The sequence below is a fragment of the Sphaerodactylus townsendi genome, linkage group LG11, assembly GCF_021028975.2.
Source record: "Sphaerodactylus townsendi isolate TG3544 linkage group LG11, MPM_Stown_v2.3, whole genome shotgun sequence".
NCBI classification, from domain to species: Eukaryota; Metazoa; Chordata; class Lepidosauria; order Squamata; family Sphaerodactylidae; genus Sphaerodactylus; species Sphaerodactylus townsendi.
This window is the reverse complement of record NC_059435.1, coordinates 46,695,405-46,720,099: the sequence shown is the minus strand read 5'-3', so window position 1 is coordinate 46,720,099 and position 24,695 is coordinate 46,695,405. Positions and strand designations below refer to the sequence as shown.

Here is a 24,695-nt window from a genome sequence, read left to right as displayed (position 1 = left end):
TTTGAGGTCACAAGTAGGATAAGAGTTTCTGTTAACATAACACTTTCTTCCATTGAAGTGCTCTTGAAATAGCTCTAAGAGACACACACATGGAAACGATTATGCTGCATTTTGTGTGTATGCTGTTACATTTTTGCATATATTTCACCACAGGAGCTATTTCAAAAACAGTCCTGCAAAGGACAATGTTACATTTCTATTATTTAGAAGATTTTTTTTAATCGAACTGAGCCTTCTGTTTTAACTCACCTACCTTTCTTTGAGGCATAATAAATAAGAAAAAGAAGCTCTCCTACCAAATCTCTTTCTATAAGTTCTCGATAGTGGACATGTCCCACACTTAAGTAAGACTGAGGATTTGTACATGTAGCAACTTTGGGCAGCATTAATAATAGTTACAATAATGATCAGTGATGGGCAGTAGCTAAAACAACTAAACTAACAAGACAATCCTGAGTACAGCCTGTTAGGGGGCAACAGTTTAGGATTGCGCTGTAAACTATAAATATCTAAACTACTGAGACAACTTTCATACACCTGAACAGTGTTACTGCTTTGTTAAAAATAATAATTCCTAATTATAATTATAGCATAATTCCTAATTATAATAAAAATGCCCCTCCAATTTTAAACAATTCATTGCATTGGGTCCTACAAGCTCCCTGCTCATGGAGGCACATTTTTTCCTACCTTCTCCTTCTCCTAGCACCCTTCTCTGACTTCTACAACTTCTGTTGAGGAATTTGAGGAAGGTCAGGGGATCCTCATAAATAGTGGTTCTCTAAAGAAGGAACAGGTAGCAAGCCAAGGTAAAAATTGTATGATATGGTCAAAAGGTAGTTCAGTGTGTGTTTGTGTGTGTGTCATAAAAGCCTAAGGACTGTATCTATAACATATGTGGATGATTAACTTAGGTGCTTTGATAACATGAGATTAGCATTTCCCTATACAGATGTTGCTGGATTTACTGGATCACTAATTTCTGCCTTTAAATCAGGAAGTGATTCTATTCGAACAGGCACGTTAATGACTTTTGTACTTTTGAAGGCACAGAAAGTTATCAATCTGGTTATGAAGCATGTTGCTAGCTTGGCAGCATAATGAGCTCTTTGTAAAAAAAATATTTCTTGGTACTTGGTGGTTCTGTAAACTACTGGTCTTTAACTGGGAATCACAAGAATAGTACACATGCTGAGTCTAGGGCCCATCATCCAGTGGTGGGATTCAGCAGATTTGCACCACTTTGACAGAACCGGTTGTTAAAATGGTGCTTGTAAACAACCAGTTGTTAAATTACTTGAATCCCACCACCAGAACCGGTTGTTAATTTGAATCCCACCACTGCCTTCATCTCATGTATCCCCATAGGTCGAGCAGAATTACACAGTACACACACTGGGTCTAGGATCACCACCATATGTACTGTGCAACAGTGAGGCATAAGTTGTGGGATCTCCTCAATTCCCACATGTGCAATGCACAATTTGGATTGCACAGGTATGAGGAAGGGGCTTTAACCTTCTCTATTGCACCATGTTCCCAAAGCGAGAACATGGTCCCTGGTGGGTTCTGTTTAGCCTGTTGGGGAAATTCACACACACACAGTTAAGGGGGATAGAAACATAAGCATCATCCTACTTTCCCTTTTTGTCTAAGCTTTTATTAGAGCAAGGCAGAGAGAAGAGTGGGTGATCAATTTACAGGAATTTTTCATAGGAAAACAGCAGTTTCAGCAGGTGCGGGTTTTTTCACCCCTTTCTGAAAAGCAGTTTCTTCCAGAATCCGGTATTCTTATTTACAAAAGGAAGGGCTTTCAGTGGTACTGTGCAGCTGTGCTTTCTAGTAGCTCTACCAGGAAAGCCATGTCTGAACCTTTGACTTTGAATGATTTCTCTTTTGCAGCATGAAATCTTCCTCTCCTGTTCCCTCCTTAGCTGTCTCGGGTGTTACATCTAGGACATGCCATCATCTTTCCTCCCTTACCCAGCTTTATAATTTTTTACACTGATGCTTCAGGGACCTTTTAGTGGGAAGCCAGGCTGGAGAGTTGGAATACTTTTCAATTAATTTTGGGCAATGATTATTTTTTCCTGACAGCTTTTTAAAAAACAAAAGCAGATGTGGAAGCCACAGTGTGAAGGGAGGGAGATTGAGAGGGAGGGAGAAGGGCTAGGTAATGATTTAAAATGTTGTGTGCATTTTTTTAAAAAAGAGAGGTAAGTTGTAGAAGGAAGGGGGATGAAAGGGTTGAGAGAGTGAGGTTACTGGTTGTCACTGGAAAGCAACTGTGAAAAGTCTGTGCTGATTTGAAAGACTGAGTCAATCTGTGCTACACTTAGAGTGAGAAAGGGGCTTGAGAATATTAACAGCCTAGCATTATACAAAGTGTACAAGTGTAGAATTGCCCAATTGAGAGACTAGAGATGGAGTTAAATCCTGAAATGGTCTCAGAGATGTAAAGGAGCGAGAGATTGGATGTGAAATGAAAGTCACCTCAGCAGACATTGTTGCCTCCGATGGCTTTTTTAATTATAAATTATTCCTTGAAACCTTTAAACAGAAGCAAATATATAACTCAAATTTCAATTTGTTAAATTTAACCTGGAATCCCACACTAGTAATTTCCTCAGGACCACATAGCCCTTCAAAGCTGCTTTAAAGCTCAGACACACTACTTTAGGAGGAAATAAAAACGGGGTTGGAATTAAATTCCCGGTGGCAACAAAATGCAGAGAAAGGAAGGAGTAAATAAACATTATTTTCCACCCATCCTATTTATTTATAAAGAAATAAGAATATTTGTTGCAGGCTATTTCCCTCTTATACTGTTTTCCTAGCTCAAATCCTTCCTAAATTGCTTGGAACCCCACCCCCCAATTTAGGGGAACCCCTATTCCTTCTCCACAGTGGGTGAAAGCAGCTTGGGAGTGATGATTATGGCACATCAATTTTTAAATCATTGACGAGTGAATCAGGCTGCAAATCTGATCCTTTTTTTTCCAGTGACAGTTTTGATTATTGCAATCCTGCCTATGAATTTGGCCTTTAAAAAGTCTGTTGAGAATTTTTATAGGCCTCTGGTAGAAATCTCAAACTCAATCCTTGGTGTCTCTAATAAAGATGCTCAGGCATCAGGAGTTAGGAAAGACCTAGAGATGCCATGCCATGCCGAATCCAATGGATTAGTGGTCTGACCTGTTTTGTACCTGTCATAAGATCACACAGTTCATTTCTTTCACGAAGTGCTTTTGAATTTCAAAATGCCAATGTAATGTTGCACTATTTTCTCCCCCCCGCCTTCCCTTTTGCAGTTTGAAACAAGTATTCCAGATTTTGTGACAAGCTATGCCCGAGATCCTTTGAATCTAAAGTTCAAAACACAGCATTTAAGCACAGGTAAGGATTTGCTGATACATAAGTTATTCACTGAATAATGCATTTTCCCTGTTGTGGATGAAAAAAAAATTGTCATGGGATATGTACAGCTCTGTAGTTTGGATATCAGAGTGCATTTCAAAAGGTCTGTACAATGGAGTCATTTTCATAAAAGGTAGATGTTTCCACAAATCTGAATAAAGTCCCAGAACTTTTAAAAAAGGATTGTTCAAACAGCCCCACAACAGAAAACTCAGTCCCACTCAAAAGAAAAAAATGCTGAATGAGATCTTGCAATGTTACTGCAGAAAGTACATCACAGATTCCATCTGCTTCAAGCTTTCCTCTCACCTAATCCCTGGTGCTCAGCTGACGAGGGTGCTTGGAGCAGAAAGAGGGTGCAGGACACTTTCTGCTGCATGTACTCACTCCAGCTTACCATTAGGGAGGCATAGAGCTGAAAGCACATTTATTTTTCATTACATTTTTAGGCTGCCCTTCCCCTTAAGGGCTCTGGGGTAGCTTTCATATATGCTTTCCACTTGAAGCCATAAGCCCCCCTTCCTTTGAGTCCATATGGCCACCCTTGTCAAATGCTGATGTTACTAATAAATATAAGGGTGAAGACACTTCAAGCCATGAAAGCAGGCACATAACTAGCATGTGGCAAGCCAGGGAGCATGCCCTAGGCACCACTTGACTGAGGGTGCTCTGGCTGCCCTTTTGCAAGGCAGGAGTAGTACTGACTCAGTACTTAGGAGTAGTACTAACTTAGTACTGTCTCTCCTGACGAGCAGAAACTCTTTAGGGTCTTGGACACAGCAAGGTGTTTCCCAGTACCTCTTACCTGTGATATGCTGAGGACTGACCCCGGAACTTTAAGCATGTAAAGCTGGTGTTCTGCCATGGAACCACACCCTGGCCAGTGTCAGAGCCCACACTACTAATTGGATCGTAGTGCATTTTCACTGTGAAGCAGGTTGCAGGCAGGGCACCAGTTTCCCACCTCTAATCTCCAACTCTGTCTTTTTTAAAAACCAGCCCCAGTCCCCAGTAGAATGGGGACCATGATTGACATTTCACTTTAATGTAAAAATGTTCCGGATGGCATTCAAATGCATTTCTAAACCCTTTCAAAAGATACGTTAAGTTTGCTTTGTTCTTGTGCAAACAACCTGGAATCAGTTACAAGAAACCCTGGACACATCCTCCATTTTCTCCTCACAACAATCCTGTGAGATAGGCTAGGCTGAGAAAGTATAAAGGGTCCCTGGTCACCCAGTGAGCTTCCGTGATACAACTGGAGATTTGAACCTAAATAGCATCTGAAGAAGTGGCCTGTAGTGCACAGCAATTTATGCTAGAATAAAAGGTTGTATTAAGGTGGCACAATTTCCTGTTTAATTAGAATAGAGGTACTAAGACTAGTGTGTCTTTTCTTTGCTTAAGTCTATGGACTTCAACCTTTGAAAGAAGAAAAAAGAGGATCCAAAGGAAGATTCATTACGCATAAGCCTCGGGAACTCAAGTGGGATTCCAAGTTAATTCTACCAAAGGAACCTTGGCCTGCTAGACCTTGTTCCTTTACAGTTAGTACAATTTATCTTTTGTCTTCCATTGAATTTGCCTTTGAAAACAAACCTGCAGGTGCTGGGAGTGATTTTGTTGAAAGAATTAATTGCTTCAGCAAAACTAATAACTTTTCAGTTTTTAATCTACAAAAATGTAATGTAGAAAAGGTATGTTTTTACAGTTTACGTGAAACTTCATTCAGTTTATTTCAATATAAAATCAGCTTTGAAATGGGTTTGAATAAGTTATAACCCAGCCTTGTTAATGGAGTTACCATCTGTTTACATATCCTGCACGCTCTCATACAAAATTTTGCAATGTTGCATGTTATTTCTGAAGAAAGATGAGAGAGAAACAGGGAAGTGAAAAACTGCTCTGATCTACCTGGGGAGTTCGCTAACACTGGTGTGATATATTATGAACGAATGCTACTAAAATAGAAACAGTGTAGTAGTACATGCCCTACAGTTTCAACCCATTTGGCAAGGGCACACCTGTTATAAGTCCAAAGGCTGAGGGCTGGGTGTTGAAATGTATAATACTCTTCAAGAGGGACCTCAGCAGTATAATTCCATACAATAATGCCATATAGTCACAGACACATAATGCCATATTCTCATATAATGGCATATACTTATAATGCCATGGATTCATACATTCAGCAGTATAATGCCATAAAGTCCATCTTCCAAAGCAACAATTTTCTCCAAGGAAACTGATCAGTGTTGTTTGGAAATCAGTCATAATTCTAGATCTCCAGGCATTGCCTGGAAGTTGACTACCCTATCTTCCAGCCCCTCCTCCAAACTGGCTGGGCTCTGGGGCTGGCTGGGATGGGCTGTAGGCTTTTACAGTCCCACCTTTCTCTAGACCCCTACACCTGGGCTGTTGCTGGGCTTCCCTAGGCCTGGATGACTCTTCACAGCCTTGCCTTTGCCGCCTTTGTGGCTGCTGGTGCTGACGCTTTGTTGGGACTGTCCTGAAGCTGGGGCCTCAGCTGATTCTTACTGTAGAGGCAGCATCGCTGGTGGCAGCAGCTCAGAGTCCTGGACAAACAAGTCAGGTCTGAGTTGCTTTTTCTGCAGCCATACAGCAGTTATATGGAACATCATTTTAAAAGCCCCTACAGGGAGACCAGTTGGGGCTGCAGTGTGAAGGAAAGAGGATCTCCTGAGCCAAAATGGTCCTGCTGAGGAGTTATTTGCATAACTTTGTAGCTACATGGGAACCTGGATCTAAATGTATCTAGTTTTTTGGACATGGGGGTGGCATTGAGGGGGAAGGGTTTGTGGAAATCCACGCCATTCAAGAAATCATTAGCAGGCACTCTTATTGCTTTGCCTTCTTCTGTTGCTCTTTCCAAGCCATCAAGTCCTACAGAGGCAACCAATCCCATGCCAAGAATCCTTCTTTTTCTCTAGCTTTTACCAAACAAAAAGACTCAAAACATCCTTAGTTCTTTTCATCCACACATTTCTGCTTTTTCTTTCTCTCCATACTACATAACACGGCTGAATTGCCACATTTCTATAACTCCATTTCCAGCTTTCACTTCCTCACCCTTTCACGTCACAACAATACTGAATCAGAAAAGCAAGGTTTTTCTCTTTCATTTTCACACAGCTGTTGCATTTACAGGGAAATTTGGAACACATCTCAGAACAATCAGCTGTTTTGAGTGGACTTTCCTGGTAAACAAACTGCAGTCAATAAAACACTTTTGTCCATATTTCTTATTTGAAGTGCACCATTTTGTTATCTAAGAAATGTGTTGAAAGAAAGTTGTAATCAGAGCAAGGCTCTTCCATTTTTAAAAAAACCTGTGCATCCTCATTTATAGTACCATCCTAAGTGGGTTTCATCCTTCTAAAGTTATTTAGAGTTAGTGGACATAAGGATATAACTCTGTTTAGGACTGGACTGATAGTAGGGTTGCCAGGTACTACTCCTTGGCAACTGGGCGGGAAGACTTATCAGTGGCGAACTGAGGCCTAGCTCTCATATTGTAGAAAGTGCATTGAAGTCACTTCTGCCTCTTACTGAAGTGATCTCATCAAGTCACTGACAACAAGGTGATGCTCTGGTATTTGAGCAAAAACTCGATGGTAGAAGCCCTCTATTGGTAATGTGATGACATCACTTTTGGTGAATGCTGGAAGTGACCTTGACACATCACCAGCTAGTTCTCAGTTCACTGCTGGACAGCAGTGGAGGGAAGGGGCCCACAATGGGGGATCCCCCGCCTCTGTTAGTTACAGTGCTGCCAGTCTGGAAACCTCTGTTGTAAGTAGTTCTATAATTCTTAAAATATTTTTACCTTCAGAGGCACAAAGACCAACGACGTGCACACAGTGCCTTTATAGAACGAGTGGAGGAAGTGTTAAGCAAACTGTGGCAGCAAAAGGTAAGGGGGTGGTGTAGTGATGAAGAACAAGTGAACTCTAATCTAGAGAGGAGAACCCAATTGGATTCTTCACTCCTCCACATGAGCAGTAGACTCTAATCTGGTGAATCAGGTTTGTTTCCCCATTCCTACACATGAAACCTGTCAGCCCCACCTACCTAACGATGTGCCTGTTATGCAGAGAGGATAACAGGGAGGTTATCTGGGAGGTTATCTGGGAGGCCTCCCAGGTGGCTGGACACACCTCCCAGGTGGCCGGACACACCTCCCAGGTGTCCGCACAAACCTCCCAGGTGTCCGGACAAACCTCCCAGGTTGCCGGACACACCTCCCAGGTGGCCGGACACACCTCCCAGGTGGCAGGACACACCTCCCGGGTGGCCGGACACACCTCCCAGGTGGCCGGACACACCTTCTAGGTGGCCGGACACACCTTCCAGGAGGCGGGACACACCTCCCAGGTGGCCGGACAAACATCCCAGGTGGCCGGACACACCTCCCAGGTGGCCGGACACACCTCCCAGTAGTCCAGAAACACCTCCCAGGTGGCCGGACACACCTCCCAGGTGGCCGGACACACCTCCCAGGTGGTCGGACACACCTCCCAGGTGTCCGGACACACCTCCCAGGTGGCCGGACACACCTCCCAGGTGGCCGGACAAACCTCCCAGGTGTCCGGACACACCTCCCAGGTGTCCAAACACACCTCCCAGGTGTCCGGACAAACCACCCAGGTGGCCGGACACACCGCCCAGGTGTCCGGACAAACCTCCCAGGTGTCCGGACAAACCTCCCAGGTGTCCAGACAAACCTCCCAGGTAGCCGGACACACCTCCCAGGTGTCCAGACAAACCTTCCAGGTGGCCGGACACACCTCTTAGGTGGCCGGACAGACCTCCCTGGTGGCCGGCCCCCACCCCCCCCCCCCCCCCCCCCCCCCCGGCCCCCCCCCCCCCCCCCCCCCCGCCCCCCTCCCCCCCCCCGAGCCCCAGCCCCTCCTGGGGCCCACCCCGCCCCCCCCCCCCCCCCCCCCCCCAACACACACCCCCCCCCCCCCACCCCCCCCCCCCCCCTCCCCCCCCCCCCCCCACCCCCCCCCCCCCCCACCCCCCCCCCCCCCCACCCCCCCCCCCCCCCACCCCCCCCCCCCCCCACCCCCCCCCCCCCCCACCCCCCCCCCCCCCCACCCCCCCCCCCCCCCACCCCCCCCCCCCCCCACCCCCCCCCCCCCCCACCCCCCCCCCCCCCCACCCCCCCCCCCCCCCACCCCCCCCCCCCCCCACCCCCCCCCCCCCCCACCCCCCCCCCCCCCCACCCCCCCCCCCCCCCACCCCCCCCCCCCCCCACCCCCCCCCCCCCCCACCCCCCCCCCCCCCCACCCCCCCCCCCCCCCACCCCCCCCCCCCCCCACCCCCCCCCCCCCCCACCCCCCCCCCCCCCCACCCCCCCCCCCCCCCACCCCCCCCCCCCCCCACCCCCCCCCCCCCCCACCCCCCCCCCCCCCCACCCCCCCCCCCCCCCACCCCCCCCCCCCCCCACCCCCCCCCCCCCCCACCCCCCCCCCCCCCCACCCCCCCCCCCCCCCACCCCCCCCCCCCCCCACCCCCCCCCCCCCCCACCCCCCCCCCCCCCCACCCCCCCCCCCCCCCACCCCCCCCCCCCCCCACCCCCCCCCCCCCCCACCCCCCCCCCCCCCCACCCCCCCCCCCCCCCACCCCCCCCCCCCCCCACCCCCCCCCCCCCCCACCCCCCCCCCCCCCCACCCCCCCCCCCCCCCACCCCCCCCCCCCCCCACCCCCCCCCCCCCCCACCCCCCCCCCCCCCCACCCCCCCCCCCCCCCACCCCCCCCCCCCCCCACCCCCCCCCCCCCCCACCCCCCCCCCCCCCCACCCCCCCCCCCCCCCACCCCCCCCCCCCCCCACCCCCCCCCCCCCCCACCCCCCCCCCCCCCCACCCCCCCCCCCCCCCACCCCCCCCCCCCCCCACCCCCCCCCCCCCCCACCCCCCCCCCCCCCCACCCCCCCCCCCCCCCACCCCCCCCCCCCCCCACCCCCCCCCCCCCCCACCCCCCCCCCCCCCCACCCCCCCCCCCCCCCACCCCCCCCCCCCCCCACCCCCCCCCCCCCCCACCCCCCCCCCCCCCCACCCCCCCCCCCCCCCACCCCCCCCCCCCCCCACCCCCCCCCCCCCCCACCCCCCCCCCCCCCCACCCCCCCCCCCCCCCACCCCCCCCCCCCCCCACCCCCCCCCCCCCCCACCCCCCCCCCCCCCCACCCCCCCCCCCCCCCACCCCCCCCCCCCCCCACCCCCCCCCCCCCCCACCCCCCCCCCCCCCCACCCCCCCCCCCCCCCACCCCCCCCCCCCCCCACCCCCCCCCCCCCCCACCCCCCCCCCCCCCCACCCCCCCCCCCCCCCACCCCCCCCCCCCCCCACCCCCCCCCCCCCCCACCCCCCCCCCCCCCCACCCCCCCCCCCCCCCACCCCCCCCCCCCCCCACCCCCCCCCCCCCCCACCCCCCCCCCCCCCCACCCCCCCCCCCCCCCACCCCCCCCCCCCCCCACCCCCCCCCCCCCCCACCCCCCCCCCCCCCCACCCCCCCCCCCCCCCACCCCCCCCCCCCCCCACCCCCCCCCCCCCCCACCCCCCCCCCCCCCCACCCCCCCCCCCCCCCACCCCCCCCCCCCCCCACCCCCCCCCCCCCCCACCCCCCCCCCCCCCCACCCCCCCCCCCCCCCACCCCCCCCCCCCCCCACCCCCCCCCCCCCCCACCCCCCCCCCCCCCCACCCCCCCCCCCCCCCACCCCCCCCCCCCCCCACCCCCCCCCCCCCCCACCCCCCCCCCCCCCCACCCCCCCCCCCCCCCACCCCCCCCCCCCCCCACCCCCCCCCCCCCCCACCCCCCCCCCCCCCCACCCCCCCCCCCCCCCACCCCCCCCCCCCCCCACCCCCCCCCCCCCCCACCCCCCCCCCCCCCCACCCCCCCCCCCCCCCACCCCCCCCCCCCCCCACCCCCCCCCCCCCCCACCCCCCCCCCCCCCCACCCCCCCCCCCCCCCACCCCCCCCCCCCCCCACCCCCCCCCCCCCCCACCCCCCCCCCCCCCCACCCCCCCCCCCCCCCACCCCCCCCCCCCCCCACCCCCCCCCCCCCCCACCCCCCCCCCCCCCCACCCCCCCCCCCCCCCACCCCCCCCCCCCCCCACCCCCCCCCCCCCCCACCCCCCCCCCCCCCCACCCCCCCCCCCCCCCACCCCCCCCCCCCCCCACCCCCCCCCCCCCCCACCCCCCCCCCCCCCCACCCCCCCCCCCCCCCACCCCCCCCCCCCCCCACCCCCCCCCCCCCCCACCCCCCCCCCCCCCCACCCCCCCCCCCCCCCACCCCCCCCCCCCCCCACCCCCCCCCCCCCCCACCCCCCCCCCCCCCCACCCCCCCCCCCCCCCACCCCCCCCCCCCCCCACCCCCCCCCCCCCCCACCCCCCCCCCCCCCCACCCCCCCCCCCCCCCACCCCCCCCCCCCCCCACCCCCCCCCCCCCCCACCCCCCCCCCCCCCCACCCCCCCCCCCCCCCACCCCCCCCCCCCCCCACCCCCCCCCCCCCCCACCCCCCCCCCCCCCCACCCCCCCCCCCCCCCACCCCCCCCCCCCCCCACCCCCCCCCCCCCCCACCCCCCCCCCCCCCCACCCCCCCCCCCCCCCACCCCCCCCCCCCCCCACCCCCCCCCCCCCCCACCCCCCCCCCCCCCCACCCCCCCCCCCCCCCACCCCCCCCCCCCCCCACCCCCCCCCCCCCCCACCCCCCCCCCCCCCCACCCCCCCCCCCCCCCACCCCCCCCCCCCCCCACCCCCCCCCCCCCCCACCCCCCCCCCCCCCCACCCCCCCCCCCCCCCACCCCCCCCCCCCCCCACCCCCCCCCCCCCCCACCCCCCCCCCCCCCCACCCCCCCCCCCCCCCACCCCCCCCCCCCCCCACCCCCCCCCCCCCCCACCCCCCCCCCCCCCCACCCCCCCCCCCCCCCACCCCCCCCCCCCCCCACCCCCCCCCCCCCCCACCCCCCCCCCCCCCCACCCCCCCCCCCCCCCACCCCCCCCCCCCCCCACCCCCCCCCCCCCCCACCCCCCCCCCCCCCCACCCCCCCCCCCCCCCACCCCCCCCCCCCCCCACCCCCCCCCCCCCCCACCCCCCCCCCCCCCCACCCCCCCCCCCCCCCACCCCCCCCCCCCCCCACCCCCCCCCCCCCCCACCCCCCCCCCCCCCCACCCCCCCCCCCCCCCACCCCCCCCCCCCCCCACCCCCCCCCCCCCCCACCCCCCCCCCCCCCCACCCCCCCCCCCCCCCACCCCCCCCCCCCCCCACCCCCCCCCCCCCCCACCCCCCCCCCCCCCCACCCCCCCCCCCCCCCACCCCCCCCCCCCCCCACCCCCCCCCCCCCCCACCCCCCCCCCCCCCCACCCCCCCCCCCCCCCACCCCCCCCCCCCCCCACCCCCCCCCCCCCCCACCCCCCCCCCCCCCCACCCCCCCCCCCCCCCACCCCCCCCCCCCCCCACCCCCCCCCCCCCCCACCCCCCCCCCCCCCCACCCCCCCCCCCCCCCACCCCCCCCCCCCCCCACCCCCCCCCCCCCCCACCCCCCCCCCCCCCCACCCCCCCCCCCCCCCACCCCCCCCCCCCCCCACCCCCCCCCCCCCCCACCCCCCCCCCCCCCCACCCCCCCCCCCCCCCACCCCCCCCCCCCCCCACCCCCCCCCCCCCCCACCCCCCCCCCCCCCCACCCCCCCCCCCCCCCACCCCCCCCCCCCCCCACCCCCCCCCCCCCCCACCCCCCCCCCCCCCCACCCCCCCCCCCCCCCACCCCCCCCCCCCCCCACCCCCCCCCCCCCCCACCCCCCCCCCCCCCCACCCCCCCCCCCCCCCACCCCCCCCCCCCCCCACCCCCCCCCCCCCCCACCCCCCCCCCCCCCCACCCCCCCCCCCCCCCACCCCCCCCCCCCCCCACCCCCCCCCCCCCCCACCCCCCCCCCCCCCCACCCCCCCCCCCCCCCACCCCCCCCCCCCCCCACCCCCCCCCCCCCCCACCCCCCCCCCCCCCCACCCCCCCCCCCCCCCACCCCCCCCCCCCCCCACCCCCCCCCCCCCCCACCCCCCCCCCCCCCCACCCCCCCCCCCCCCCACCCCCCCCCCCCCCCACCCCCCCCCCCCCCCACCCCCCCCCCCCCCCACCCCCCCCCCCCCCCACCCCCCCCCCCCCCCACCCCCCCCCCCCCCCACCCCCCCCCCCCCCCACCCCCCCCCCCCCCCACCCCCCCCCCCCCCCACCCCCCCCCCCCCCCACCCCCCCCCCCCCCCACCCCCCCCCCCCCCCACCCCCCCCCCCCCCCACCCCCCCCCCCCCCCACCCCCCCCCCCCCCCACCCCCCCCCCCCCCCACCCCCCCCCCCCCCCACCCCCCCCCCCCCCCACCCCCCCCCCCCCCCACCCCCCCCCCCCCCCACCCCCCCCCCCCCCCACCCCCCCCCCCCCCCACCCCCCCCCCCCCCCACCCCCCCCCCCCCCCACCCCCCCCCCCCCCCACCCCCCCCCCCCCCCACCCCCCCCCCCCCCCACCCCCCCCCCCCCCCACCCCCCCCCCCCCCCACCCCCCCCCCCCCCCACCCCCCCCCCCCCCCACCCCCCCCCCCCCCCACCCCCCCCCCCCCCCACCCCCCCCCCCCCCCACCCCCCCCCCCCCCCACCCCCCCCCCCCCCCACCCCCCCCCCCCCCCACCCCCCCCCCCCCCCACCCCCCCCCCCCCCCACCCCCCCCCCCCCCCACCCCCCCCCCCCCCCACCCCCCCCCCCCCCCACCCCCCCCCCCCCCCACCCCCCCCCCCCCCCACCCCCCCCCCCCCCCACCCCCCCCCCCCCCCACCCCCCCCCCCCCCCACCCCCCCCCCCCCCCACCCCCCCCCCCCCCCACCCCCCCCCCCCCCCACCCCCCCCCCCCCCCACCCCCCCCCCCCCCCACCCCCCCCCCCCCCCACCCCCCCCCCCCCCCACCCCCCCCCCCCCCCACCCCCCCCCCCCCCCACCCCCCCCCCCCCCCACCCCCCCCCCCCCCCACCCCCCCCCCCCCCCACCCCCCCCCCCCCCCACCCCCCCCCCCCCCCACCCCCCCCCCCCCCCACCCCCCCCCCCCCCCACCCCCCCCCCCCCCCACCCCCCCCCCCCCCCACCCCCCCCCCCCCCCACCCCCCCCCCCCCCCACCCCCCCCCCCCCCCACCCCCCCCCCCCCCCACCCCCCCCCCCCCCCACCCCCCCCCCCCCCCACCCCCCCCCCCCCCCACCCCCCCCCCCCCCCACCCCCCCCCCCCCCCACCCCCCCCCCCCCCCACCCCCCCCCCCCCCCACCCCCCCCCCCCCCCACCCCCCCCCCCCCCCACCCCCCCCCCCCCCCACCCCCCCCCCCCCCCACCCCCCCCCCCCCCCACCCCCCCCCCCCCCCACCCCCCCCCCCCCCCACCCCCCCCCCCCCCCACCCCCCCCCCCCCCCACCCCCCCCCCCCCCCACCCCCCCCCCCCCCCACCCCCCCCCCCCCCCACCCCCCCCCCCCCCCACCCCCCCCCCCCCCCACCCCCCCCCCCCCCCACCCCCCCCCCCCCCCACCCCCCCCCCCCCCCACCCCCCCCCCCCCCCACCCCCCCCCCCCCCCACCCCCCCCCCCCCCCACCCCCCCCCCCCCCCACCCCCCCCCCCCCCCACCCCCCCCCCCCCCCACCCCCCCCCCCCCCCACCCCCCCCCCCCCCCACCCCCCCCCCCCCCCACCCCCCCCCCCCCCCACCCCCCCCCCCCCCCACCCCCCCCCCCCCCCACCCCCCCCCCCCCCCACCCCCCCCCCCCCCCACCCCCCCCCCCCCCCACCCCCCCCCCCCCCCACCCCCCCCCCCCCCCACCCCCCCCCCCCCCCACCCCCCCCCCCCCCCACCCCCCCCCCCCCCCACCCCCCCCCCCCCCCACCCCCCCCCCCCCCCACCCCCCCCCCCCCCCACCCCCCCCCCCCCCCACCCCCCCCCCCCCCCACCCCCCCCCCCCCCCACCCCCCCCCCCCCCCACCCCCCCCCCCCCCCACCCCCCCCCCCCCCCACCCCCCCCCCCCCCCACCCCCCCCCCCCCCCACCCCCCCCCCCCCCCACCCCCCCCCCCCCCCACCCCCCCCCCCCCCCACCCCCCCCCCCCCCCACCCCCCCCCCCCCCCACCCCCCCCCCCCCCCACCCCCCCCCCCCCCCACCCCCCCCCCCCCCCACCCCCCCCCCCCCCCACCCCCCCCCCCCCCCACCCCCCCCCCCCCCCACCCCCCCCCCCCCCCACCCCCCCCCCCCCCCACCCCCCCCCCCCCCCACCCCCCCCCCCCCCCACCCCCCCCCCCCCCCACCCCCCCCCCCCCCCACCCCCCCCCCCCCCCACCCCCCCCCCCCCCCACCCCCCCCCCCCCCCACCCCCCCCCCCCCCCACCCCCCCCCCCCCCCACCCCCCCCCCCCCCCACCCCCCCCCCCCCCCACCCCCCCCCCCCCCCACCCCCCCCCCCCCCCACCCCCCCCCCCCCCCACCCCCCCCCCCCCCCACCCCCCCCCCCCCCCACCCCCCCCCCCCCCCACCCCCCCCCCCCCCCACCCCCCCCCCCCCCCACCCCCCCCCCCCCCCACCCCCCCCCCCCCCCACCCCCCCCCCCCCCCACCCCCCCCCCCCCCCACCCCCCCCCCCCCCCACCCCCCCCCCCCCCCACCCCCCCCCCCCCCCACCCCCCCCCCCCCCCACCCCCCCCCCCCCCCACCCCCCCCCCCCCCCACCCCCCCCCCCCCCCACCCCCCCCCCCCCCCACCCCCCCCCCCCCCCACCCCCCCCCCCCCCCACCCCCCCCCCCCCCCACCCCCCCCCCCCCCCACCCCCCCCCCCCCCCACCCCCCCCCCCCCCCACCCCCCCCCCCCCCCACCCCCCCCCCCCCCCACCCCCCCCCCCCCCCACCCCCCCCCCCCCCCACCCCCCCCCCCCCCCACCCCCCCCCCCCCCCACCCCCCCCCCCCCCCACCCCCCCCCCCCCCCACCCCCCCCCCCCCCCACCCCCCCCCCCCCCCACCCCCCCCCCCCCCCACCCCCCCCCCCCCCCACCCCCCCCCCCCCCCACCCCCCCCCCCCCCCACCCCCCCCCCCCCCCACCCCCCCCCCCCCCCACCCCCCCCCCCCCCCACCCCCCCCCCCCCCCACCCCCCCCCCCCCCCACCCCCCCCCCCCCCCACCCCCCCCCCCCCCCACCCCCCCCCCCCCCCACCCCCCCCCCCCCCCACCCCCCCCCCCCCCCACCCCCCCCCCCCCCCACCCCCCCCCCCCCCCACCCCCCCCCCCCCCCACCCCCCCCCCCCCCCACCCCCCCCCCCCCCCACCCCCCCCCCCCCCCACCCCCCCCCCCCCCCACCCCCCCCCCCCCCCACCCCCCCCCCCCCCCACCCCCCCCCCCCCCCACCCCCCCCCCCCCCCACCCCCCCCCCCCCCCACCCCCCCCCCCCCCCACCCCCCCCCCCCCCCACCCCCCCCCCCCCCCACCCCCCCCCCCCCCCACCCCCCCCCCCCCCCACCCCCCCCCCCCCCCACCCCCCCCCCCCCCCACCCCCCCCCCCCCCCACCCCCCCCCCCCCCCACCCCCCCCCCCCCCCACCCCCCCCCCCCCCCACCCCCCCCCCCCCCCACCCCCCCCCCCCCCCACCCCCCCCCCCCCCCACCCCCCCCCCCCCCCACCCCCCCCCCCCCCCACCCCCCCCCCCCCCCACCCCCCCCCCCCCCCACCCCCCCCCCCCCCCACCCCCCCCCCCCCCCACCCCCCCCCCCCCCCACCCCCCCCCCCCCCCACCCCCCCCCCCCCCCACCCCCCCCCCCCCCCACCCCCCCCCCCCCCCACCCCCCCCCCCCCCCACCCCCCCCCCCCCCCACCCCCCCCCCCCCCCACCCCCCCCCCCCCCCACCCCCCCCCCCCCCCACCCCCCCCCCCCCCCACCCCCCCCCCCCCCCACCCCCCCCCCCCCCCACCCCCCCCCCCCCCCACCCCCCCCCCCCCCCACCCCCCCCCCCCCCCACCCCCCCCCCCCCCCACCCCCCCCCCCCCCCACCCCCCCCCCCCCCCACCCCCCCCCCCCCCCACCCCCCCCCCCCCCCACCCCCCCCCCCCCCCACCCCCCCCCCCCCCCACCCCCCCCCCCCCCCACCCCCCCCCCCCCCCACCCCCCCCCCCCCCCACCCCCCCCCCCCCCCACCCCCCCCCCCCCCCACCCCCCCCCCCCCCCACCCCCCCCCCCCCCCACCCCCCCCCCCCCCCACCCCCCCCCCCCCCCACCCCCCCCCCCCCCCACCCCCCCCCCCCCCCACCCCCCCCCCCCCCCACCCCCCCCCCCCCCCACCCCCCCCCCCCCCCACCCCCCCCCCCCCCCACCCCCCCCCCCCCCCACCCCCCCCCCCCCCCACCCCCCCCCCCCCCCACCCCCCCCCCCCCCCACCCCCCCCCCCCCCCACCCCCCCCCCCCCCCACCCCCCCCCCCCCCCACCCCCCCCCCCCCCCACCCCCCCCCCCCCCCACCCCCCCCCCCCCCCACCCCCCCCCCCCCCCACCCCCCCCCCCCCCCACCCCCCCCCCCCCCCACCCCCCCCCCCCCCCACCCCCCCCCCCCCCCACCCCCCCCCCCCCCCACCCCCCCCCCCCCCCACCCCCCCCCCCCCCCACCCCCCCCCCCCCCCACCCCCCCCCCCCCCCACCCCCCCCCCCCCCCACCCCCCCCCCCCCCCACCCCCCCCCCCCCCCACCCCCCCCCCCCCCCACCCCCCCCCCCCCCCACCCCCCCCCCCCCCCACCCCCCCCCCCCCCCACCCCCCCCCCCCCCCACCCCCCCCCCCCCCCACCCCCCCCCCCCCCCACCCCCCCCCCCCCCCACCCCCCCCCCCCCCCACCCCCCCCCCCCCCCACCCCCCCCCCCCCCCACCCCCCCCCCCCCCCACCCCCCCCCCCCCCCACCCCCCCCCCCCCCCACCCCCCCCCCCCCCCACCCCCCCCCCCCCCCACCCCCCCCCCCCCCCACCCCCCCCCCCCCCCACCCCCCCCCCCCCCCACCCCCCCCCCCCCCCACCCCCCCCCCCCCCCACCCCCCCCCCCCCCCACCCCCCCCCCCCCCCACCCCCCCCCCCCCCCACCCCCCCCCCCCCCCACCCCCCCCCCCCCCCACCCCCCCCCCCCCCCACCCCCCCCCCCCCCCACCCCCCCCCCCCCCCACCCCCCCCCCCCCCCACCCCCCCCCCCCCCCACCCCCCCCCCCCCCCACCCCCCCCCCCCCCCACCCCCCCCCCCCCCCACCCCCCCCCCCCCCCACCCCCCCCCCCCCCCACCCCCCCCCCCCCCCACCCCCCCCCCCCCCCACCCCCCCCCCCCCCCACCCCCCCCCCCCCCCACCCCCCCCCCCCCCCACCCCCCCCCCCCCCCACCCCCCCCCCCCCCCACCCCCCCCCCCCCCCACCCCCCCCCCCCCCCACCCCCCCCCCCCCCCACCCCCCCCCCCCCCCACCCCCCCCCCCCCCCACCCCCCCCCCCCCCCACCCCCCCCCCCCCCCACCCCCCCCCCCCCCCACCCCCCCCCCCCCCCACCCCCCCCCCCCCCCACCCCCCCCCCCCCCCACCCCCCCCCCCCCCCACCCCCCCCCCCCCCCACCCCCCCCCCCCCCCACCCCCCCCCCCCCCCACCCCCCCCCCCCCCCACCCCCCCCCCCCCCCACCCCCCCCCCCCCCCACCCCCCCCCCCCCCCACCCCCCCCCCCCCCCACCCCCCCCCCCCCCCACCCCCCCCCCCCCCCACCCCCCCCCCCCCCCACCCCCCCCCCCCCCCACCCCCCCCCCCCCCCACCCCCCCCCCCCCCCACCCCCCCCCCCCCCCACCCCCCCCCCCCCCCACCCCCCCCCCCCCCCACCCCCCCCCCCCCCCACCCCCCCCCCCCCCCACCCCCCCCCCCCCCCACCCCCCCCCCCCCCCACCCCCCCCCCCCCCCACCCCCCCCCCCCCCCACCCCCCCCCCCCCCCACCCCCCCCCCCCCCCACCCCCCCCCCCCCCCACCCCCCCCCCCCCCCACCCCCCCCCCCCCCCACCCCCCCCCCCCCCCACCCCCCCCCCCCCCCACCCCCCCCCCCCCCCACCCCCCCCCCCCCCCACCCCCCCCCCCCCCCACCCCCCCCCCCCCCCACCCCCCCCCCCCCCCACCCCCCCCCCCCCCCACCCCCCCCCCCCCCCACCCCCCCCCCCCCCCACCCCCCCCCCCCCCCACCCCCCCCCCCCCCCACCCCCCCCCCCCCCCACCCCCCCCCCCCCCCACCCCCCCCCCCCCCCACCCCCCCCCCCCCCCACCCCCCCCCCCCCCCACCCCCCCCCCCCCCCACCCCCCCCCCCCCCCACCCCCCCCCCCCCCCACCCCCCCCCCCCCCCACCCCCCCCCCCCCCCACCCCCCCCCCCCCCCACCCCCCCCCCCCCCCACCCCCCCCCCCCCCCACCCCCCCCCCCCCCCACCCCCCCCCCCCCCCACCCCCCCCCCCCCCCACCCCCCCCCCCCCCCACCCCCCCCCCCCCCCACCCCCCCCCCCCCCCACCCCCCCCCCCCCCCACCCCCCCCCCCCCCCACCCCCCCCCCCCCCCACCCCCCCCCCCCCCCACCCCCCCCCCCCCCCACCCCCCCCCCCCCCCACCCCCCCCCCCCCCCACCCCCCCCCCCCCCCACCCCCCCCCCCCCCCACCCCCCCCCCCCCCCACCCCCCCCCCCCCCCACCCCCCCCCCCCCCCACCCCCCCCCCCCCCCACCCCCCCCCCCCCCCACCCCCCCCCCCCCCCACCCCCCCCCCCCCCCACCCCCCCCCCCCCCCACCCCCCCCCCCCCCCACCCCCCCCCCCCCCCACCCCCCCCCCCCCCCACCCCCCCCCCCCCCCACCCCCCCCCCCCCCCACCCCCCCCCCCCCCCACCCCCCCCCCCCCCCACCCCCCCCCCCCCCCACCCCCCCCCCCCCCCACCCCCCCCCCCCCCCACCCCCCCCCCCCCCCACCCCCCCCCCCCCCCACCCCCCCCCCCCCCCACCCCCCCCCCCCCCCACCCCCCCCCCCCCCCACCCCCCCCCCCCCCCACCCCCCCCCCCCCCCACCCCCCCCCCCCCCCACCCCCCCCCCCCCCCACCCCCCCCCCCCCCCACCCCCCCCCCCCCCCACCCCCCCCCCCCCCCACCCCCCCCCCCCCCCACCCCCCCCCCCCCCCACCCCCCCCCCCCCCCACCCCCCCCCCCCCCCACCCCCCCCCCCCCCCACCCCCCCCCCCCCCCACCCCCCCCCCCCCCCACCCCCCCCCCCCCCCACCCCCCCCCCCCCCCACCCCCCCCCCCCCCCACCCCCCCCCCCCCCCACCCCCCCCCCCCCCCACCCCCCCCCCCCCCCACCCCCCCCCCCCCCCACCCCCCCCCCCCCCCACCCCCCCCCCCCCCCACCCCCCCCCCCCCCCACCCCCCCCCCCCCCCACCCCCCCCCCCCCCCACCCCCCCCCCCCCCCACCCCCCCCCCCCCCCACCCCCCCCCCCCCCCACCCCCCCCCCCCCCCACCCCCCCCCCCCCCCACCCCCCCCCCCCCCCACCCCCCCCCCCCCCCACCCCCCCCCCCCCCCACCCCCCCCCCCCCCCACCCCCCCCCCCCCCCACCCCCCCCCCCCCCCACCCCCCCCCCCCCCCACCCCCCCCCCCCCCCACCCCCCCCCCCCCCCACCCCCCCCCCCCCCCACCCCCCCCCCCCCCCACCCCCCCCCCCCCCCACCCCCCCCCCCCCCCACCCCCCCCCCCCCCCACCCCCCCCCCCCCCCACCCCCCCCCCCCCCCACCCCCCCCCCCCCCCACCCCCCCCCCCCCCCACCCCCCCCCCCCCCCACCCCCCCCCCCCCCCACCCCCCCCCCCCCCCACCCCCCCCCCCCCCCACCCCCCCCCCCCCCCACCCCCCCCCCCCCCCACCCCCCCCCCCCCCCACCCCCCCCCCCCCCCACCCCCCCCCCCCCCCACCCCCCCCCCCCCCCACCCCCCCCCCCCCCCACCCCCCCCCCCCCCCACCCCCCCCCCCCCCCACCCCCCCCCCCCCCCACCCCCCCCCCCCCCCACCCCCCCCCCCCCCCACCCCCCCCCCCCCCCACCCCCCCCCCCCCCCACCCCCCCCCCCCCCCACCCCCCCCCCCCCCCACCCCCCCCCCCCCCCACCCCCCCCCCCCCCCACCCCCCCCCCCCCCCACCCCCCCCCCCCCCCACCCCCCCCCCCCCCCACCCCCCCCCCCCCCCACCCCCCCCCCCCCCCACCCCCCCCCCCCCCCACCCCCCCCCCCCCCCACCCCCCCCCCCCCCCACCCCCCCCCCCCCCCACCCCCCCCCCCCCCCACCCCCCCCCCCCCCCACCCCCCCCCCCCCCCACCCCCCCCCCCCCCCACCCCCCCCCCCCCCCACCCCCCCCCCCCCCCACCCCCCCCCCCCCCCACCCCCCCCCCCCCCCACCCCCCCCCCCCCCCACCCCCCCCCCCCCCCACCCCCCCCCCCCCCCACCCCCCCCCCCCCCCACCCCCCCCCCCCCCCACCCCCCCCCCCCCCCACCCCCCCCCCCCCCCACCCCCCCCCCCCCCCACCCCCCCCCCCCCCCACCCCCCCCCCCCCCCACCCCCCCCCCCCCCCACCCCCCCCCCCCCCCACCCCCCCCCCCCCCCACCCCCCCCCCCCCCCACCCCCCCCCCCCCCCACCCCCCCCCCCCCCCACCCCCCCCCCCCCCCACCCCCCCCCCCCCCCACCCCCCCCCCCCCCCACCCCCCCCCCCCCCCACCCCCCCCCCCCCCCACCCCCCCCCCCCCCCACCCCCCCCCCCCCCCACCCCCCCCCCCCCCCACCCCCCCCCCCCCCCACCCCCCCCCCCCCCCACCCCCCCCCCCCCCCACCCCCCCCCCCCCCCACCCCCCCCCCCCCCCACCCCCCCCCCCCCCCACCCCCCCCCCCCCCCACCCCCCCCCCCCCCCACCCCCCCCCCCCCCCACCCCCCCCCCCCCCCACCCCCCCCCCCCCCCACCCCCCCCCCCCCCCACCCCCCCCCCCCCCCACCCCCCCCCCCCCCCACCCCCCCCCCCCCCCACCCCCCCCCCCCCCCACCCCCCCCCCCCCCCACCCCCCCCCCCCCCCACCCCCCCCCCCCCCCACCCCCCCCCCCCCCCACCCCCCCCCCCCCCCACCCCCCCCCCCCCCCACCCCCCCCCCCCCCCACCCCCCCCCCCCCCCACCCCCCCCCCCCCCCACCCCCCCCCCCCCCCACCCCCCCCCCCCCCCACCCCCCCCCCCCCCCACCCCCCCCCCCCCCCACCCCCCCCCCCCCCCACCCCCCCCCCCCCCCACCCCCCCCCCCCCCCACCCCCCCCCCCCCCCACCCCCCCCCCCCCCCACCCCCCCCCCCCCCCACCCCCCCCCCCCCCCACCCCCCCCCCCCCCCACCCCCCCCCCCCCCCACCCCCCCCCCCCCCCACCCCCCCCCCCCCCCACCCCCCCCCCCCCCCACCCCCCCCCCCCCCCACCCCCCCCCCCCCCCACCCCCCCCCCCCCCCACCCCCCCCCCCCCCCACCCCCCCCCCCCCCCACCCCCCCCCCCCCCCACCCCCCCCCCCCCCCACCCCCCCCCCCCCCCACCCCCCCCCCCCCCCACCCCCCCCCCCCCCCACCCCCCCCCCCCCCCACCCCCCCCCCCCCCCACCCCCCCCCCCCCCCACCCCCCCCCCCCCCCACCCCCCCCCCCCCCCACCCCCCCCCCCCCCCACCCCCCCCCCCCCCCACCCCCCCCCCCCCCCACCCCCCCCCCCCCCCACCCCCCCCCCCCCCCACCCCCCCCCCCCCCCACCCCCCCCCCCCCCCACCCCCCCCCCCCCCCACCCCCCCCCCCCCCCACCCCCCCCCCCCCCCACCCCCCCCCCCCCCCACCCCCCCCCCCCCCCACCCCCCCCCCCCCCCACCCCCCCCCCCCCCCACCCCCCCCCCCCCCCACCCCCCCCCCCCCCCACCCCCCCCCCCCCCCACCCCCCCCCCCCCCCACCCCCCCCCCCCCCCACCCCCCCCCCCCCCCACCCCCCCCCCCCCCCACCCCCCCCCCCCCCCACCCCCCCCCCCCCCCACCCCCCCCCCCCCCCACCCCCCCCCCCCCCCACCCCCCCCCCCCCCCACCCCCCCCCCCCCCCACCCCCCCCCCCCCCCACCCCCCCCCCCCCCCACCCCCCCCCCCCCCCACCCCCCCCCCCCCCCACCCCCCCCCCCCCCCACCCCCCCCCCCCCCCACCCCCCCCCCCCCCCACCCCCCCCCCCCCCCACCCCCCCCCCCCCCCACCCCCCCCCCCCCCCACCCCCCCCCCCCCCCACCCCCCCCCCCCCCCACCCCCCCCCCCCCCCACCCCCCCCCCCCCCCACCCCCCCCCCCCCCCACCCCCCCCCCCCCCCACCCCCCCCCCCCCCCACCCCCCCCCCCCCCCACCCCCCCCCCCCCCCACCCCCCCCCCCCCCCACCCCCCCCCCCCCCCACCCCCCCCCCCCCCCACCCCCCCCCCCCCCCACCCCCCCCCCCCCCCACCCCCCCCCCCCCCCACCCCCCCCCCCCCCCACCCCCCCCCCCCCCCACCCCCCCCCCCCCCCACCCCCCCCCCCCCCCACCCCCCCCCCCCCCCACCCCCCCCCCCCCCCACCCCCCCCCCCCCCCACCCCCCCCCCCCCCCACCCCCCCCCCCCCCCACCCCCCCCCCCCCCCACCCCCCCCCCCCCCCACCCCCCCCCCCCCCCACCCCCCCCCCCCCCCACCCCCCCCCCCCCCCACCCCCCCCCCCCCCCACCTCCCAGGTGTGGCCGGACATACTTCCCAGGTGGCCGGACAAAACTCCCAGGTGGCCGGACACCCCCCACAGTTGTCCGGACTCACCTCCCATGTGTCCGGACACACGTCCCAGGTGGCCGGACACACCTCCCAGGTGTCTGGACACTCCTCCCAGGTGGCCGGACAAACCTCCCAGGTGGCCGGACAAACCACCCAGGTGGCCGGACACACCTCCCAGGTGGCCGGACACACCTCCCAGGTGGCCGGACACACCTCCCAGGAGTTTGCAAGCCGCAAGAGAAGTTTGCAAGCCGCAGAGAAGTTTGCAAGCCGCATTGAGACTCTTTACAGGAGAAAAAGGCGGAGTATAAATCCAAACTCTTCTTCTTCTTAATATGCTAAATATGCTTAATATGCTTAACTTAAACCAACTGGATTCACCTTCCCTAAGAAGCCTTACTGGGATAGAATGCTCAGTACAAGGGATATTTAGACCATGTTGCTTTTCCCCTGCTGGTGAGTTGATCAAAATTATGTATATCAATCCTTGGTTCATTTTTAATTCCAGCTTTCTTATAATTTGTACTTGGGAGGGAAGCTATAAATTGCTCCAGCTTAAGGTTCCTGGTTCCTTATAAGATCCTTTCCTCCCTTACTCCCACCTAGCAGTCAATATCAGTGTAGACATATTTGTAGCGCAAGACCTGACTATCCTTGAAGCAAAGCTGGATTTTGGTTATAGCTCAGCAGACCATTAAAGGCCATCTCCTGTTCCATTTCTTATTCACCAGACTGCAGGTTTCTGGTGTCTTGGCTGTTGTATAAATCTGGGTACGGAACAAAGTGGTCCATTCTTGACTCCTTTACTGTATGCACATAATTATGTTAATGAGTCCTAAAGCTGATTCAAAGGTCCAGATACACTTTCTGGATGTTGGGATATATTCAGAATATGGAGGCTTGTCCTATTTTCCTCTCTAGGCAAAGCAGAAGCAGAAGGAAAGCAGGAAGCTAGAGGCCAATGCAGGCCAAAAGAGACCAAGTACAGTTGTTTCTATCGAGGGGGACTCTGCAACGAAGCTGGAAGAGAAGATACACAAAGAAAGCCTGCAAAACGAGATACTTCCTATGTTGCCATCTACAGGAGCATGCAGCTGGATGAGGCCAGCACAGACTAGACTTGTAACACACATAAAATCACAGCCTCTGGGCTACTTATTGCCAGCAGGGATAGTTCAGAGTGTTGAAGAGCTGAGATGCAAATTATAGAGCAACTGAGAGGTATTATATGACTCCTGTTACTAGCCTTTAATATTCATTTAATGACAGCAGTGCTGTGGGTGCTGCAGGAGCAAAAATCCTGGCATTTATTTCACTGGCTCATTGAACATAGCAATTGTAAAAAAAACCCAACATACTGAAATACAATAAATGGTTTTA

General features: G+C 74.1%; 1 protein-coding gene across 1 annotated transcript in view; it reads left to right on the top strand.

The window, feature by feature from the left end:
* The window catches only part of LOC125441300, a 29,831-nt gene extending 5,164 nt beyond the window's left edge, over positions 1-24,667 (top strand). The window contains exons 3-6 of the mRNA XM_048511821.1: positions 3,312-3,396; positions 4,825-4,964; positions 7,271-7,351; positions 24,237-24,667. Coding sequence (XP_048367778.1) covers positions 3,312-3,396; positions 4,825-4,964; positions 7,271-7,351; positions 24,237-24,524 — 594 coding nt within the window. The 3' untranslated portion in view covers positions 24,525-24,667. The remainder of the gene's footprint in view (positions 1-3,311; positions 3,397-4,824; positions 4,965-7,270; positions 7,352-24,236) is intronic.
* Positions 24,668-24,695: the final 28 nt, after the last annotated feature.